Source organism: Schistocerca serialis, chromosome 5, assembly GCF_023864345.2.
Source record: "Schistocerca serialis cubense isolate TAMUIC-IGC-003099 chromosome 5, iqSchSeri2.2, whole genome shotgun sequence".
Lineage (NCBI taxonomy): Eukaryota > Metazoa > Arthropoda > Insecta > Orthoptera > Acrididae > Schistocerca > Schistocerca serialis.
In genome coordinates, this window is record NC_064642.1 from 140,637,693 (window position 1) to 140,658,182 (window position 20,490).

Below are 20,490 nucleotides of genomic sequence, written 5' to 3' on the forward strand. Positions count from 1 at the left end.
TACTAAATTCTTAGGTGATGAGGACCACTTGAGGCATACTGAAGTGTAGCAGCAGCTAGCTCTTACAGTGGTATGAATACCACTGAACTGTGATGTGTGGATCACATCCAGAAGAGAATGGGCACCAGATCAAGGAGGCTAAACTTCAGCTTGAGAAATAGGCTTCCTGATGGTAAAATGTAATAGTAGGCTGGGAAACAATTTTTGTTGCATGACAACAATGCTAATGTTTTATCATTGAGTAACACTGATTTGTTCATAATGAGGCAGACAGAATGGGCTACCTTCTTTCATGAATTGTCAACAAATGACAAACCGATACATCAACTCTGCCCTTCCAGCTCAGATTCATGGTCTAGTATTGCCATCCCAGCAGCCGCCCTGGAAGTCTTGAAGCCCACTTACCTGTCAATCATGGTAAGTGGCTACATGGACAAAGGCAGAATTGAATGAATCTTTGAACAATCTCTTACGGATTCAGAAACAAAAACCGATTTGTTGGAAAGAAGAGACAAAAATGTGGGTATGTGATGGTGTTACTACTTTTAATGACAACAAAATTGGTAAAGTGACTGTGCTACAATGTATTGGAATTAATCCCGGAGAAAACTACAACACTGAACTTCAATGGGTGGACAAGGTTTGCATTGAAAAGCATATGCCGCAGAAATGACCACTAAGGAATTCAGAAGGGAGGAAAAAGTGTTGGAAAATGATCGAAATGATAAACAGTACGGGCAGAGTGCTTCTGAGTAAGGAAAGCATAATATTAAGTTTTACTCATTCCAAACTTCAGTAGCCATTCCTGAAAATTTACACTTTTTGGTTGAATTTTTACCCAGAATCTCAGGAACCAATTAAAGCAGAGTATTTAAATTTTAGTGGAGATGCAATACACGCATTCTTTGAGTCTACTAAACTGAAATGAAACCATTGTGATATGTATAATTGAAATTATTTTTGGAGAAAATAAAAAATATGAAGATTAAAAACTTTAACCATATAGTGAAATTTTACTTCCCAAACCATTGATTGAAACGCAAATATTTTAGTTTATTACGCCAACAACATAATGTGTAATGTCCTGTAAAACTTATGTCCATTGCTGCAGTGGTTTCTGAAGTACAGGACAAATACCAAAAATTTTACATTGTTGGTATAGGGCATTCAAATTCTCCATAACTGTTGTCCACTGATTTATGACATCATTACACAGGAAAATGATAAAGCAACTTTTGTAAATATGCCAATTTCATGTTATTTTTTGCAATATTGTTTATATGGAATAGTCATGTTACAAATGAATATGTGAAGGTAACATATGAGGGTTGTTGAGTAAGTAATGCCCCACATTTTTTCCTCAGTACACATTTATTGTTAAGATACAGAACCTGGTGACATTATACGTCAACGTCTTGTCCCTATTTTTCTACAAAATCTCCATCACATTTTATGGCTGCATGCTATCGTTGTATATTTCCTGCTGGTAAAAGCTCTTGTCATGTAGGCATAGCCATGTTTTCGTTGCATGACTGACACACTCGTCGCCTTCAACAATGTGTGTTCCCCATAGAGAATCTTCAAGCAGCCCTAAGAGATGGACTGTGTGTGTGTGTGTGTGTGTGTGTGTGTGTGTGTGTGTGTAGTAAGATTGCTGCTGAATTCTTGTCCGAATGAACACAACGGAAATGGTTTGAGTCTATTCAGAGTCTTCAGGTATGCCTCTGAATAGATGGTTGACCCTCTCAGGATCACATTCATGAGAATGGTGTTATCACAACCCCTGAAGACTGTCACCATGAATTTTCTTTTGTGGTAAATGGCGATGCTGCACTCCATGGATTGCCTTTTTGTTTCTGGCGCAAAGTGGTGCACCCAGCTTTCGTTCCCCATGACAATCCATGACAAAGGCCTCTCCATCAGTCTCAAAACACTCCAACAATTCAGATGAAATGGTGTTTCTTTGAATATTTTGGCGGTCCATTGTGAGCATTCATGGAACTCATTGTGATGACGTGAGTATCTATCATTGCAGACACACTTCCTATGCTGATCGACAAATGTAGAGCCAATTGTTTATTTTGATGCGCCAGTCGGCACTAATAATGGCATCCACAAGATTCAGCATGTGTGGAGCAGTGGCTGCGACAGGACGTCCCGAGTACATGGAGCTCTCTTTCTACATTTCCTGAGGCTGTAACTTTCTTTACCCATTGCCAAACTGTACTATTAACTGCAGCATCGCCATATACTGCACACAAAAGATTATGGCTGTTCATGACAGTTTCTTTTTCTGTACCAAAGTTATCAATAACAACATGCTGATTGAAACGTGAGTCATACGTAGACACCATTTTGACGCTGTACTACGGCACAGCCATTGGCCAGAATGGTTCTGAACTTCACCGGCGAACGGAACACCACAGAACCAACAAGGATATTTGTCTATGTTTATCAATCGATTTTTAAAAAATGTGGGCCATTACTTATTGAACAACCCTCGTACTTGGCATGCAATAGAGCAAATAATCTTCTCTTAATGTTCCGCATGCATGCTGGACTTTTTGTTTGAAATACAAGTGTTTCACAAAGGACTTTACAACTCTGAAAATTCATAGAAATTTATTGAAAGAAGATGGAGAGCTGGATTTAGTGCTATTTTGCAGGGAAACAAAGCAAGGTTTTTTTACCTTAAACTAAAGATGTTGTATGTGGCTTTCATTGATTATCCTTCACCCATACTATAGGAAATAAATTTCTTCTGAAACACGCCATACCATTGCACGTGTAACTTGCTCAGTGGCAGCATAAATTCTTGCTCAGAGTTCAGTTAGAGAAGCCAGCACAGGATATACAAACTTGATGTCCTTGATAAATCCCCATTAAAGAAAAATCTAGTGGCGTCAGATTTGGGGAACGTGCCAGTCCAATGACCCAGAAAGCGGCCACTGAGAAAATCCCGAACATCAGCCAGGAAGTGGGGTGGTGTACCATCTTGCATGAAATAAACGTTTTATTGTTTGTCATTATCATTGGCCTATGGTATCAAAAATTGTTGTAACATATCCAGGTACACTATCCTGTTGGTACTTCTTTCAAAGAAAAGAAGGGGCCCTACACTTTTTTCTTGTTCAATGCATGAACAACGTTCACTTCAGGGCTATCACGAACATGCTGCAATGTCTGATGTGGATTTTCACTGCCCCAAATCCTACAGTTGTGTGTTAACCTTGCCACTTACATGAAAAACCGACTGATCAGAGATGATGGCATTGACCACGAAATGTTCATCATCACATAATCAATTTAATATATCTTCACACAAGTTCTTGCAAGCAATTTTATCAGTGTCTTTTACTGTTAGTATGATTGTCAATCTGTACAGTTTCAAAAGAAAACTGTTTCTCAATACATGCCAAACAGTCGTACGTGAGATTTGCAGTCCGAAAGATGCATGCTAGGTCAATTTCGTATGGCTGTTGACAAAAATTTTCTCTCTTGCTCAACAATATCATGTGTGCTTGATGACCAACCACCATTTTGTAGAAACATTTACGCCATTCCAATTGCAGGCCTACTAGGAGGATCTTTAGTGTACTTGGTACAGAAATTATGCTGAACTGTAATTGCAGACTTCAATTCTGCAAACCAAAACACACAGCTAGCACACTCAAGTCCAGTGAAGGCAGCCTTCTTGAACGCAACTGCCGCTAACGCTCCTTACAGTGCGATTCAGCACTAGTGAACTACGTGAGACGAAATTTTATTTATTTCCCTACACACTGACATTACAATCACCTCTGTAGGTGCTATGAATTAATTTATACGAACTTTGATATTTAGAAAGTCCTTTTTGAAACAACCTGTTATGTACTGGCATATACAGTGATGTCTCAAAAATTCCAAGTTAAGAGAGTCACAGTGGAAATTTTCACTGAGGCACAAGCAAGAAACTAGAACTTCACTTTCTTTCAACACTCTTCTGGCTGCATCACTGAATTAACAGCACATTGAGAAAGTTCGAAAGAGATAGCTCAATTTAAACAATTACATCACTGCCAACAAAGGTAAACAGTGATCTGAGGGATTATTATTTACATTTTCTTCTATCTCAGTGCTTGATCACGTGTGTACAATTTAGCATCAGTTTTGGTATGTGATTACCTAATTCAGATCAATCCTTCAACATGTAGACAGTACCTAGTCACAGATATTTGCAGATTTTAAATTAAAGAATGTTTGCAGGTAGTCTTGAGTGACACTGCTTTGACTTCTTGAGTGTTACAGGGTGTATACAGACAAAGGGGGAAAATCCCGGATTTCCTGGTAAAAAATACACCTTCTCCTGGGTGGAAGTACACTTTTTCCATGTTAAGCGACAGTAGACTTTTCCTCAATACTGTAAAACTTATCAATCCTTTGAATGGTTACTTTATACACCACCTGCATAGAATTTCCCAGGAAAAAAAAACCACACACACACACACACACACACACACACACACACACACACACACACACACACACACACATTCTGGAAAGATCTTTGATGTGCAGCAACATTATACGCTGCATATTTTCATATTATGAAGGTATAAATTCGAATTCCACTAAACACCACATGTTACTTCCAGAAACATTGACATCGAGATTGCGATGCGCTTTTGTAAGCCAGTCATAACTCATGTCACATGATCTTGCCAGCCGATGACAGCATAAAGCATGTGATGTAGTCAGCCAATAGCAGGATCACGCGAACACACAAATAAGTGAAATTAATGGTTTAAATTAATATACATAGTGTTGCTACAAGAAATGCAAAGCTTCCCCATATAATATTGGTCTCTAAGAATAATAAGCTGCAAGAGAATCTAAGCTTCCACATATAATGTTGATCTTTTCTGCACGTCTTACACTAAGATACATAGGATAAATGTGCCAGTAAAATTTTTAGTAACGACATAAGTGTCTGATCTTCTGGGCTCAAAATTCTTCTAATTGGTCATCCTGAAAGAGTCAATTTTTAAATGAGAGTCGAACAGTCTGCGATTTAAGAAATACATCACTCATTCTTGCACATAGTTCATCTTGCGTAGAGAAATTGAAAGTAACTCTTTTCAAACCACCATTTGCAACATTTTCCCCACAACCCATTAGAAATAGGTTTGTTTCAGCTGTTGACAGAGCGGGCCAGTAACAGGAGTCATTGCCCTGTAGCAGCTATGATGATACAGGAGGTCCACATGTTCGTACTTGTAAAACATTGAAAGACCTTACATAATGTCATGAAAGAAACAAGACATCAGAGGATACTTCAAGAGCATCGGAATTTTGTGAACAATACTAAAATGCATAATTCAGCTTAAAGTGCACATTCGTATGTCCAGATTCAGATGTAAATTTTCATAGAGTACCAGAACAGTATTATCTCATGTTTCGTTCTTTATTATAGCACAATGCCATACATGCTAGAAGATAAAAACATGCACTTGAAAAGCACGTACTGTTTAAACTGGCCAAAAGTGTGGAATTAAACTCTTTGTTTCAAAGAAATTGACTGAGTCAGTGGAAAAGATTAATAAAAGCCAAATTTCTTTGGCAAACCCAAAAAAATACCTTCATTGTTTTGCAAGGTGGAAAATGCTCGACTGTCAGAAGGGTGGAAATAAAATAAAATCTGACAGTAATACATTTTAGCCTTTCGCAATTATGTGAATATATTACAATTCATTTGATAGCGCCCGGCCGCAGAAATCTCCTTTTTCGTTTCACATGAGAGCAATAAACGAAGAGGAAACAGAAAAACCACTAAACGTGAACACGGGTCATGTGGAGACTACCCACCTCCCCACTACAACTCTGACTGCTCTGTGCTTCAACCCTGGATCTACGATAATTCCGAACTGGTGCGTCAGCGACCCTCCCCCCCTCCCTTCCTCCATTGTCAGTTAGCATGCAAAAAATTTTAAAAATCAACTTTTCAAAAATATGTTTTATGTATCACTCTCTTCAGAAAGGTGTGTGCTATATATGTGTTCGAGGACATGTTAAGATATGTTATTTGGTCTCAAAGTGTGCCAAAGTGCAGTGCCACGCCTCTTCAAACAGCGTCACTGTGTTTTGTTCTGTGGAATTCAAACGTGTATATTATGTAATGGATGCCATCAAACTATATTCAGGGCAGTGGAAATTAAAATGCCCTGTGGTGTCTCTCCTGCTCCCAGTCAGAAGGTTTGACATCCTGCACCTCTTTTTTTTTTAAAAAAAAACTCAATACTGGATGGGATTGTTGGTACCCAGGAGAACAAGAACTCTTCAGAAAACTTGCATTCTTTATTGCCTATTAGCTAACAACTTGCTGTTTTGTGTGACAAAGTTAAATTTAGGATACATAAAACCAGTAAAGGCAAAAGACAAGCATGAAAGTACACATTTCCTCAACCCTTATGTCCTATCATTTTTCTCTCTCTAATCTTGTTACCTCTTTACAAGGCATGCTTTCCTTTCTGCAAAAGAATCTATTACTTCATTAAACATCTGTCTAACGCTTTGCTACATGAAAAAACGAAAAGTTGTCATCTAATACCTAAGAAGTTGTTAATACAGATAGTACTTAAGACTGGTGCAGTTTCCCGATCTGATTACATTTATTTTGTCACTGTCTGCTAGATAAAACAAAATAAGCCTGTCTAATATTGCAGCAATTTTAACAAACTAAGTGAGACTGGTTTGGCACAAATGGTCATTTTTGTAATACGACCGAATATAATTCACGAAGTACCATTATCAAATGCCTAGGCCTACTACAAGCAAAAAGCTTTACGTTAGGAAACGATTTCACATGTAATTCATACGCTCCAGCTTCTCAAGCATGAGATTGAAAAGAAGTAGTACAAAATTTTTATATGAATTTGGAATCATCATATTCTTCCACAATTTGTGTGACGCCCCAGTTTCTTCTCCTTCCTCATTCTAACAAACAATCTTATCACTAATTCTGCAACCAGTCCTGCCAGTATCAAGACTTATTCTCCTGTTAACTTCACTAATCTGCTACAATCACCTGTTTAATTATTCCACATTTGTCCTCCAGTCAGGCATTATTGTGTGTTTGTACAATGCGTTTTCCATGCTACTCCCAAAACAGAACTTGGCAGCTGCTAGCCAGGGACTGTACAACTAGCACTTTTACTAGTGTAACGGTCTGGCCAAAAATATTCTATCAAAATTACATTTACTTTGATACACCAAGAAGATGATACATAATCTTTCTAAACTGTTATTCCTGTTAGTCGCTTACTTCCGCCCTGGTAGTTTGAATCTATGGATTTCACCAGTAATTATAACAACGCTGATCATTCGCAAACCCAGTCACAATCACAAACAGCGATTGGCATACACCTATTCGGCTTTATCCCGCTCAGCTAGTATATCACCATCCCTTTTAGTCTGCAGGAAAGTTTATTTCTAGATGCGACAGGCATTCCCCTGGCAGACACATCATGCATGCATTCAAAAATCAACTTACGATTCATTCAAAAATCAACTAAGAATGTATTCAAAATGGAACAGGGATGCGTTTCAAAATCATATGAATAATCAATAGACCACAGTATGCTGGATGCTAGGTACTTTGTGAAAGAAGGTTTCTTTCCTCAAGAATATGAATTTGGGACCCCCTCCCCCCCTCAAATTGCTGGCCAGGGCAGATACCTCCTCGCCCCCCCTCCCTCCCTCCTAGATCCGGGACTGTTGCGCATGCGAGAATCTAGCAGCTTGGGTGCACTAGCGAAACTTTCCTGGGTAGCATCTGGCTGCCTGCTGCTTCTGCTTATACAGCCACACTTCTGTAGCCGGAAGTGGGAGATGGTATTAAATCATACACAGCTCAACTGCTCAAACGAATCTAATGTAAACCATTGGGATGTCACGCTCATCGGAGGCAATTTGTTGTTATGAAGCATTGCATAGTCTTCCTAAAGCCTTGACACATTTTGCAGTTGGCAGGCACTTGTATGAGCACTGTGTTTTGTTGTATATGGTGCATTTCCTTTGAAACTTATTTAAAATTTTCTTTTCTTTTTTCCCTCTCGTTCCTTAGAGTATTCATTCTTACCAGTCAAAATTGTAAAACTTTACTGAAAACTAAACTAAAACAATGAAAACTAAGCAAACAATGAAAACTAAGCAAACAATGAAAACTAAGCAAACAATGAAAACTAAGCAAACAATGAAAACTAAGCAAACAATGAAAACTAAGCAAACAACGAAAACTAAGCAAACAACGAAAACTAAGCAAACAACGAAAACTAAGCAAACAACGAAAACTAAGCAAACAACGAAAACTAAGCAAACAACGAAAACTAAGCAAACAACGAAAACTAAGCAAACAACGAAAACTAAGCAAACAACGAAAACTAAGCAAACAACGAAAACTAAGCAAACAACGAAAACTAAGCAAACAACGAAAACTAAGCAAACAACGAAAACTAAGCAAACAACGAAAACTAAGCAAACAACGAAAACTAAGCAAACAACGAAAACTAAGCAAACAACGAAAACTAAGCAAACAACGAAAACTAAGCAAACAACGAAAACTAAGCAAACAACGAAAACTAAGCAAACAACGAAAACTAAGCAAACAACGAAAACTAAGCAAACAACGAAAACTAAGCAAACAACGAAAACTAAGCAAACAACGAAAACTAAGCAAACAACGAAAACTAAGCAAACAACGAAAACTAAGCAAACAACGAAAACTAAGCAAACAACGAAAACTAAGCAAACAACGAAAACTAAGCAAACAACGAAAACTAAGCAAACAACGAAAACTAAGCAAACAACGAAAACTAAGCAAACAACGAAAACTAAGCAAACAACGAAAACTAAGCAAACAACGAAAACTAAGCAAACAACGAAAACTAAGCAAACAACGAAAACTAAGCAAACAACGAAAACTAAGCAAACAACGAAAACTAAGCAAACAACGAAAACTAAGCAAACAACGAAAACTAAGCAAACAACGAAAACTAAGCAAACAACGAAAACTAAGCAAACAACGAAAACTAAGCAAACAACGAAAACTAAGCAAACAACGAAAACTAAGCAAACAACGAAAACTAAGCAAACAACGAAAACTAAGCAAACAACGAAAACTAAGCAAACAACGAAAACTAAGCAAACAACGAAAACTAAGCAAACAACGAAAACTAAGCAAACAACGAAAACTAAGCAAACAACGAAAACTAAGCAAACAACGAAAACTAAGCAAACAACGAAAACTAAGCAAACAACGAAAACTAAGCAAACAACGAAAACTAAGCAAACAACGAAAACTAAGCAAACAACGAAAACTAAGCAAACAACGAAAACTAAGCAAACAACGAAAACTAAGCAAACAACGAAAACTAAGCAAACAACGAAAACTAAGCAAACAACGAAAACTAAGCAAACAACGAAAACTAAGCAAACAACGAAAACTAAGCAAACAACGAAAACTAAGCAAACAACGAAAACTAAGCAAACAACGAAAACTAAGCAAACAACGAAAACTAAGCAAACAACGAAAACTAAGCAAACAACGAAAACTAAGCAAACAACGAAAACTAAGCAAACAACGAAAACTAAGCAAACAACGAAAACTAAGCAAACAACGAAAACTAAGCAAACAACGAAAACTAAGCAAACAACGAAAACTAAGCAAACAACGAAAACTAAGCAAACAACGAAAACTAAGCAAACAACGAAAACTAAGCAAACAACGAAAACTAAGCAAACAACGAAAACTAAGCAAACAACGAAAACTAAGCAAACAACGAAAACTAAGCAAACAACGAAAACTAAGCAAACAACGAAAACTAAGCAAACAACGAAAACTAAGCAAACAACGAAAACTAAGCAAACAACGAAAACTAAGCAAACAACGAAAACTAAGCAAACAACGAAAACTAAGCAAACAACGAAAACTAAGCAAACAACGAAAACTAAGCAAACAACGAAAACTAAGCAAACAACGAAAACTAAGCAAACAACGAAAACTAAGCAAACAACGAAAACTAAGCAAACAACGAAAACTAAGCAAACAACGAAAACTAAACAAACAACGAAAACTAAACAAACAACGAAAACTAAACAAACAACGAAAACTAAACAAACAACGAAAACTAAACAAACAACGAAAACTAAACAAACAACGAAAACTAAACAAACAACGAAAACTAAACAAACAACGAAAACTAAACAAACAACGAAAACTAAACAAACAACGAAAACTAAACAAACAACGAAAACTAAACAAACAACGAAAACTAAACAAACAACGAAAACTAAACAAACAACGAAAACTAAACAAACAATGAAAACTTCCCGGAATTTTAAAAAATTCCTGGGTTTTTCCCAGTTTTATCCTGGTTGTCCTGGGTCGTATACACCCTGTTTTACCAAGTATACAGAAACACAAACTTTCTTTGGTTTACTGATGATGATGGTGACAAAGGATTGGTTTGTGGGGCACTCAACTGCAGGGTCATCAGCACCCATACACATTCCCAATCGGTACACAGTCCAATCTAGTCACTTTCATGAATGACGATGGAATGATGAGGACAACAGAAACACCCAGTCCCTGGGCAGAGAAAATTCCCAACCAGGCTGGGAATCAAACCCAGGATCCCATGATCCAGAGGTAGCAATGCTAGCCACTAGACCATGATATGCGGACGATGATTTACTGGCTTATGTCCAGGCACCAGGCAGCCAGTTCAGTTTATGGAGATACATTACTTATTGAGAATCAAATTACTATTACCTTGCTGCACTATTTTCCAATTATTTGTTCGGCATGTAACCAGTATAATGTGAAATCTTTAATTTACAACATTCTAATGATAAATCAATACCATCACTTTGTCAGAGGTTACTGTGAAATGATGCAACTAAATAGTCCATAATTATTAATCCTTTCCTTAAGAGGAAAGATTGGGAAACTGCTCACTCCACTCTACTTCAGCACTACAGCAATCTCTCAGTATTTTTTTTATATACAGTTCACCATATTCTTATTTTGTTATACTGAAATTTACATAATATGGCAGAACATGATGCAAATGTTACAAATATTCTTAAGTGATTCTAGCACATATTAAATGCCAATCAACATCACAAAAAGTACTCTTTGAAGCTATGAACTACCGGTCATCTGTTCCCAGTTTTGCTTGAAATACATCTACACATCCTATGTCAATGCCCTCGAATCCTAAGTACAAGAATCTCTTCACAAATTCAAATAGCTTCAGTTCAATTGCTAGAATTCCAAGAACTAACATCAGGCAAATTCTGCTGACGGTCCAGCAAGTGAGAAAGAGCATTCAAATAAATTTTTGAACGGTTGAATAATTACTTCATACTAATCAATATTCAAACACTCTGAATGTGGAGACAAATACTACCAATTAGTGCACAGCTGTACAAATAGTTTAGAATGAACGTACTTGAGGTATTAATTATGGAAAGGATTGACTACTATTCACTTAAAAATGATGTTGAGTAGCTGACAGTCATAACTAAAAGGCTACCGTATTTACTCGAATCTAAGCCGCACTTTTTTTCCGGTTTTTGTAATCCAATAAACCGGCTGCGGCTTAGAATCGAGTGCAATGCAAGCGGAAGTTCTGAAAAATGTTGGCAGGTCCCACCACAACTAACTTCTGCCGTCAAATATATGTAGCGCTACACAGGCATGCTTTGTAGGCACAAAGGTAAATACTGGCGCCAAAACCTCTGCGTCAGTAAATAAATTTAAAAGAAAAGGTAGAAGACGAGCTTTTTTTTCTCCACCCCGAGTTTTGACCACTGCATTTTCATACATTATCCAACGAAGTAAATACAAATTCCGTATTGTTCCTCTTAGAATGTAGCAGAATTTCAATGTACTACGAAAATCCGACTGGCGAGATTGTTTGGGATGTTTGTCAATATGGCCAACTCTACGTTCTGAATTTTTTCCTACCAGTGAGAAGAGATGGTTGCTAATAGGAACCTGATGAAATGTGAATCACATGCAGTATTCTCTTCACCATAAGAATAATACGAATATAAACATTTTGCCATGTATTCTTGCGTGTTTGTTGCTATCTCATTTAAATCCTGTCTGCCTAATAAACTACGAAACTAGAGACAACAGCAAACGCGGAAGAATATACGTATCGTGTCATGTTTATATTCGTATTATTCTTATGCGTAATAGTGATACAGTCAGAAATGAAGCACAGCAACTAACTAGATTTTTAAATCTAAGATGACTAATTTCTATGCAGAATTTGATGTACTAAAGAAGCGGCCGCAAAGATTTTCAAACTGTGAAAAATTTTCGCCTAACTCTAGTTCAGAACATGTTCTATCATACACAGTCTATTATCTGGTTCTTGTTGATCATTATCAAAGAAAGCAGCAGTGTAAGTAACAACAAATAGCAGTCTCTTGCCATTGTTTCGCTAATGAGACGATTCCTATCTATTTTTAAAAAAAATTGTAAGCGGCGGTAGCGCGCACAAAAGCTAGCCATCCCGCGAGCGGCAACAGGCCGTAAACACGCACTATCAGAATGCGACAAACAATGCATGACACAGTATAGTAATGCATTTTCAGCTTAGAGTGACGTAAACACCTATAACAAAGAAGACGGCACTTATCAGATCAAAGGAAAATAAGCAATTGATTCAAACCAGACGAAGGACGTGAAAAAGGAAGGGTACCCGTATAAATACGGACGGAGCGCCTGACGCATAGCAATGGCTACCTGGTAAAGCTTAATTGCTAAGCTTACGACTCGAACCAAACTACTGTAGCTGTATCGTCATTCATTTGAGCTAAATTGTGTCTCATATTACAATGGACCAACTTTGTTTTGATTTGGAGGTGCGGCCTAAAACTTTTCTCCCCCCTTGAATTTCGAGTCTCAAATTTCATGTGCGGCTTAGATTGGGAAATTTTTTTTTCCTTTATTTCGAGTCTCATTTTTCAGGCGCGGCTTAGATTCGAGTAAATACGGTATTACACACTGAGCTTTCAGTCAAAGCCTTCTTCAGAAAAGAAAGGAAAATGGAACGAATGAAAACACACACACACACACACACACACACACACACACACACACCTCATGCAACTAAATGCAGCATCTTTTCGGTGAGTAGCAATATACCCTTTTCATAATTGTTTGTATTCCAACCTCTACCTTCCACACGAGATATATATGAATCTGCACACTCACAAGCTCTATAGCCTGCCGTCTTACGTGGGCCACTCTATCCACAAGCAAGCTCAGTGTCAGAGGACCCATATGACGGCATACTGCAAATGGTGGAAACAATTCCACTGCCAACAGCATCTGATGAGCCAGTTCATGTCGGAAACGCCAATCCAATGTGTTGTCCGTCGAGTGGAACTCTTCCAAGCGAGGCAGGTACATCTCACGGTCACCAGGACTTAGCAACTGTGGATGATGCAAACATTTTACTGGTATATAGTAATATATTACACACACACACACACACACACACACACACACACACACACACACACACACAGAGAGAGAGAGAGAGAGAGAGAGAGAGAGAGAACATGAAACTACGTATTTTTCTTAAGAAATTTATTTTGAACAAACAGAACAGTTTTATACATTAAACATTCAAGTTTCATGTAGAACATACATCTGAAATACAAGAAATTGAGCACAATTTCAAAGTAGTAATCTGGCACACCCTACAAGTGATGCCAGTGTGAAATGAATTCTTATTTCATGTTAGCCACTATGAAATTTGTAATGCCGGGTCAGAAATTAAGGAAACTTTTACATATAAAAAATGTTTCACTTAGAAGGCTGATTATCAAGTTGTGACTGAAATGTACAGTGGCATAACAACACTATTAACAATTTATTATTGCGTATGGATATCATCATATCCCTCTTGAAAAGCCTACATAAGAAAAGTATACCATACCCTAGAACTATATGGAAGTGTGCTGAAATGTGAAAAACTGTGGTGTGGTTGGGATGTATATCATGTACAAAGATTTAAAAATAGCCGTGGTGTGTTAACATTGCATCTTTCTCTACTAAAATATTTTACCGAGAGCATGGTAGCTTATGACTAAAAAATTTCTCTTTATTCATCCTGTGTAAAATAATAGCTCATTTTGAAAAATATAGTGATTGAAAAACGAAACACAATTTATTGTGAGCTCTAAGTTATTTGTAGGTTTAATTGGTTTGCTATGGTAACAACACAGTGCAAATAAAAGTTTTGTTATAGGAAGTTTTATCTAGTCATGGCAGACATGATTGAAGAAACTTATCTGGAAATTACGAAGGATGAGGCTTCATCTCTGAGAACCTTTCCCAACCTATTGTGAAGATTGGGCCGTTGCCTTACATCTCATCGCCAGTTATGATTCGCATAAAGAACATCTTGTTCTCATTCACGCAATCCAAAAGCTCTAACAAATTCTGAGGCGAAGGTCTTTCTGGTCTTGACTTATGAGCCATTCCAAGATGCTGCTGAAGTGTTACATTCTTCTGTAATCTCTCTGACAAACAATCTTTGATCGGGAGGCACAATTTCGTTGACTTTCCTGATGTCTGTAGACATTGGAGGGTGTCCTGAGCAAGGGTCATCCTTTATTTCTGTCCAGCCATTTTAAACCGTGTGAACCATCCGTAACACCAAGTACGGCTTAAGCACTCATCACTGTAGGCTTCCTGCAGCATTTGGTTTGTCTCCGAGAAGGCTTTCTCAAGTTTCACGCAAATCTTAAAGCAAATGTGTCGCTCTCCTAACTCTGTCATCTCTGGAGGAGAGAGGGATCTGGATGAGAGGTTGGGAACTGAATTGCATTTGACTGTGGTTATAGTTGAGGTATGGTCTGTGTGGGGTGTGTGCTTGGATTGGGAGCTGAGTAGGATGGCTAGGCTAGGTTTGTTGGTAATGAGAGGTTCGTTGAAGGTGCTGTTGTGGTTGGTGTTTGTGAGGGAAAGGAAGGGGGACCCCACTTCTTAGGTGTTGCACTAACACTGTGGATAGTTTTTTTAGGTGGTGTGTGGCATGGAACTCAAGTTTACAGCTGGCTTCTAGGATGATGGACCTGAGTGCTGCTGAAACAGTTTTAATTTTGGAAACAGATTACCAAGATGACACAATGGGAGAAACTCAAGTATACAAGTTTGTCTGCTCAATTTAAAAATGGTGACATGGCAATTGATGACAAACCTCATTCTGGACATCCATCAACTGCCTGAATCAACAAAAATTTTGAACATAATTCAAGAGCTTGTACTCACCGACCATCAAAAGACAAATTATCAAATGTTGGAGGTTAGTGGGTTATCTTTGATCTTGGTTCAGCAATTTTTAACAAGATTTTGGAATGAAAGGGTTGCTGCCAAGTTTTTTTCCTTATGTTCTGCCTGATAAAAGGAACGTCGAGTTCGAACATGCCGTGCTTCGAAACAAAAACTTGAAAGTTATCCACATTTTCTGTCAAAGGTGGTTACTGGTGCTATGATTACAATGCAGAAATAGAGCAACAGCCAAGCCATTGATAAATATCCTCATCACCCCATCCAAAAAAAATGGGAAGTCAAATTGAACACCAAAACCATGCTGATTTGCTTCTTTGATGATAAGGACGCAGTTCATTCAGAGTTTGTCCCCAAGTCAGACTATCAATCAAACCTTCTATTTGGGAGTTTTAAGAAGATTGCGCAACAGTGTTAATCAAAAAGACCCGATTTGCGACAGACAGGAAACTAGTTTTTCCACGACAATGTAGCTGCACACACAGTCATCTCTGTTAGTTTTTGGCCAAAAACGGCATGGTTCCGTTGTCCCCACACACCTTACCCACTTGATCTTTCTCCATGCAACTGTTTCCATTGCCATGCATGAAAAGGAGCACAAAAGGATGCAGATTCGACAACATTGAAGAAGTCGAGAAAAAATGTGGATGGAGCTTTCAGCCATTTCTAAAGATAACCACAAAAAATGTTTCAGATAGCGGAAGCACCGGTGGGACAAATGGATTAGTTTCAATGGAAAGTACTTGGAGGTGATAAGATTGTTTTGGAAGCAACTTTAAAACATATAGCTTTTAAAAATAATTCTGGTTTTCTATGGGTACCCTCGAACATAGCTGTGCGCAAGAATGTACAACAGCTTGAAAATTGTTTTCTATTGTGTTTTTCAGTGCACCACACACGAATTCTGTGTAGGTTAAGTGGTTACTTTCCCTTATTTTACATATAGTTGTAAAACTTGTGCCTCTAACACTTACCGTGCGGCTGCCGTAATATTACGTCCCGCCGCATTCCACATTGTTTTAGTGTTTCAAACGCATTGTTAGCATTCCCGCTACAACCTGTAGGTCCTCTAATGCTTGTAGTTCATCATATGAGCGCTAGATCGCAGCACCTAGTGAGGTAATGCGATATATCCTTATATATTCCCGAACGAATTCACGTGTGTTTTTCACGCTTATGTTACGCGTTCTGTGGTGTCCTGTCGTTTGTTTACCGTTGATTTTGGCACTAGTATTTTGGTTTTAGCTTGTTTATCATCTTTTTACTCACAATGGCGAGTGATAAGGATGCAAAACTTCGAATAACGATTGAAGAAGTACTTGCTGAACCTACAGATTATGATTTTTCGGATTTCGATAGTGACAGTGATTATGAAATGCCGGAAAATAACAATAGTCCAGGTAAGTCTCATCTTACTAAATCGACGCAAGACAAGACAGTTCATGTTGCGATTTGTTCTGTTACGTTCTGTATTATTTCAGAGACAGTTTTATCGTCACATGAAGGTGAGCCAGCGCATTGAAAGTTATCAGCCAGGTAAAGCGCTAACCACTGATGAAGGTATGTGTCCTTTCAGAGGGCGTGTAGGTTTCAAAGTTTATATGGCTAATTGTTGTTGTTGTTGTTGTGGTCCTCAGTCCTGAGACTGGTTTGATGCAGCTCTCAATGCTACTCTATCCTGTGCAAGCTGCTTCATCTCCCAGTACCTACTGCAACCTACATCCTTCTGAATCTGCTTAGTGTATTCATCTCTTGGTCTCCCTCTATGATTTTTACCCTCCACGCTGCCCTCCAATACTAAATTGCTGATCCCTTGATGCCTCAGAACATGTCCTACCAACCGATCCCTTCTTCTGGTCAAGTTGTGCCACAAACTTCTCTTCTCCCCAATCCTATTCAGTACTTCCTCATTAGTTATGTGATCTACCCATCTAATCTTCAGCATTCTTCTGTAGCACCACATTTCGAAAGCTTCTATCCTCTTCTTGTCCAAACTAGTTATCGTCCATGTTTCACTTCCATACATGGCTACACTCCATACAAATACTTTCAGAAATGACTTCCTGACACTTAAATCTATACTCGATGTTAACAAATTTCTCTTCTTTAGAAACACTTTCCTTGCCATTGCCAATCTACATTTTACATCCTCTCTACTTCGACCATCATCAGTTATTTTGCTCCCCAAATAGCAAAACTCCTTTACTACTTTAAGTGTCTCATTTCCTAATCTAATTCCCTCAGCATCACCCGACTTAATTCGACTACATTCCATTATCCTCATTTTGCTTTCGTTGATGTTCATCTTATATCCCCCTTTCAAGACACTGTCCATTCCATTCAACTGCTCTTCCAAGTGCTTTGCTGTCTGACAGAATTACGATGTCATCGGCAAACCTCAACGTTTTTATTTCTTCTCCATGGATTTTAATACCTACTCCGAATTTGTCTTGTTTCCTTTACTGCTTGCTCAATATATAGATTGAATAACATCGAGGTGAGGCTACAACCCTGTCTTACTCCCTTCCCAACCACTGCTTCCCTTTCATGTCCCTTGACTCTTATAACTGCCATCTGGTTTCTGTACAAATTGTAAATAGCCTTTCACTCCCTGTATTTTACCCCTGCCACCTTTAGAATTTGAAAGAGAGTATTCCAGTCAACATTGTCAAAAGCTTTCTCCAAGTCTACAAATGCTAGAAACGTAGGTTTGCCTTTCCTTAATCTTTCTTCTAAGATAAGTCGTAAGGTCAGTATTGTCTCACGTGTTCCAGTGTTTCTAGGGAATCCAAACTGATCTTCCCCGAGGTCGGCTTCTACTAGTTTTTCCATTCGTCTGTAAAGAATTCGTGTTAGTATTTTACAGCTGTGACTCATTAAACTGATTGTTCAGTAATTTTCACATCTGTCAACACCTGCTTTCTTTGGGATTGGAATTATTATATTCTTCTTGAAGTCTGAGGGTATTTCACCTGCTTCATACATCTTGCTCACCAGATGGTAGAGTTTTGACAGGACTGGCTCTCCCAAGGCAGTCAGTAGTTCCAATGGAATGTTGTCTACTCCGGGGGCCTTGTTCCGACTTAGGTCTTTCAGTGCTCTGTCAAACTCTTCACGCAGTATCCTATCTTCCATTTCATCTTCATCTACATCCTCTTCCATTTCCATAATATTGTCCTCAAGTACATCGCCCTTATATAGACCCTCTATATACTCCTTCCACTTTTCTGCTTTCCCTTCTTTGCTTAGAACTGGGTTTCCATCTGAGCTCTTGATGTTCATACAAGTGGTTCTCTTATCTCCACAGGTCTCTCTAATTTTCCAGTAGGCAGTACCTATCTTACCCCTAGTGAGATAAGCCTCTACATCCTTACATTTGTCCTCTAGCCATCCCTGCTTAGCCATTTTGCACTTCCTGTTGATATCATTTTTGAGACATTTGTATTCCTTTTTGCCTGCTTCATTTACTGCATTTTTATATTTTCTCCTTTCATCAATTAAATTCAATGTTTCTTCTGTTCCCCAAGGGTTTCTACTAGCCCTCGTCTTTTTACCTACTTGATCCTCTGCTGCCTTCACTACTTCATCCCTCAGAGCTACCCATTCTTCTTCTACTGTATTTCTTTCCCCCATTCCTGTCAATTGTTCCCTTATGCTCTCCCTGAAACTCTCTACAACCTCTGGTTCTTTCAGTTTATCCAAGTCCCATCTCCTTAAATTCCCGCCTTTTTTGCAGTTTCTTCAATTTCAATCTGCAGTTCATAACCAATAGATTGTGGTCAGAATTCACATCTGCCCCTGGAAATGTCTTACAATTTAAAACCTGATTCCTAAATCTCTGTCTTACCGTTGTATAATCTATCTGATACCTTTTAGTATCTCCAGGGCTCTTCCATGTATACAACCTTCTTTAATGATTCTTAAACCAAGTGTTAGCTATGATTATGTTGTGCTCTGTGCAAAATTCTACCAGGCGGCTTCCTCTTTCATTTCTTAGCCCCAATCCATATTCACCTACTACGTTTCCTTTTCTTCCTTTTCGTACACTCTAATTCCAGTCGCCCATGACTATTAAATTTTCGACTCCCTTCACTATCTGAATTATTTCTTTTATTTTATCATACATTTCTTCAATTTCTTCAGAATCTGCAGAGCTAGTTGGCATATAAACTACTACTGTAGTAGGTGTGGGCTTCGTATCTATCTTGGCCACAACAATGTGTTCGCTGTGCTGTTTGTAGTAGCTTACCCGCATTCCTATTTTCCTGTTCATTATTACACCTACTCCTTCATTACCCCTATTTGATTTTGTGTTTATAACCCTGTAGTCACCTGACCAGAAGTCTTGTTCCTCCTGCCACCGAACTTCATTAATTCTAATGGTTAATGACTAATAAGCCAAACAAATATGGCATGAAGCTATACATTCTTGCAGAATCCAAAACTGGGTACATATACAACTTTTAAGTTTACCACGGAAGGGACAATAAACTGGACAACAGTGCTTCTGCAGTGGTAAAGCGATTGCTCGGCTCACTCCAAGGTAAGGGCCACACTGTATATGTTGACAGATTTTACACCAGTGTTCAGCTAGCCAAAGAACTAGCTAGAGCCAACACTGGTCTTGTAGGGACTGTAATGCCAAACAGAGAAGGATTGCCCAAGGCTCTCAAAGAGGGTAAACTCAAAAAGGGTGAACAAATATTTCGCCGCAAGAGCGATGTGCTAGCATTGTGATGGAAAGACAAGAGGGATGTGTGGATGATAAGTACCAGGCACACATCCTCAATGTTGCCTGTTGCTACAAGAGAAGGCAAAGACAAGTTGAAACCAGTGGCAGTGCCGGATTACAACAAACATAAAGCTGGTGTAGACCTTTTTGATCAGCATCTTTCATATGGAGCACTTTATCACAAAACAGTGAAGTGGTGGAGAAAGCATGCCTTCCACTGTATAATTATGGCAGTTTCCAATGGTTGTATTTTGCACAATTGCACCAATGAGAAGAAACTGAGCACTTAAGTTTATACAGGAGGTCTGCACTGCGTTAGTGTTACAGAGAGGAGAGAGAATTGAGGATTCTCATGGATCTGCAACGATTGCTCGATTGTCGCAGAAACATTTTCCAAACCGTGTGG

The 20,490-nt window shown here is 38.5% G+C and overlaps 1 protein-coding gene across 5 annotated transcripts in view; it reads right to left on the minus strand.

The window, feature by feature from the left end:
- The window catches only part of LOC126481642 (serine/threonine-protein phosphatase 4 regulatory subunit 1-like), a 341,775-nt gene that overhangs the window by 9,549 nt on the left and 311,736 nt on the right, over nucleotides 1-20,490 (minus strand). For all 5 annotated transcript variants that reach the window (XM_050105543.1, XM_050105542.1, XM_050105544.1 and 2 more), the window contains one exon: nucleotides 13,268-13,489. In XM_050105543.1, the coding sequence (XP_049961500.1) occupies nucleotides 13,268-13,489 (222 nt within the window). The remainder of the gene's footprint in view (nucleotides 1-13,267; nucleotides 13,490-20,490) is intronic.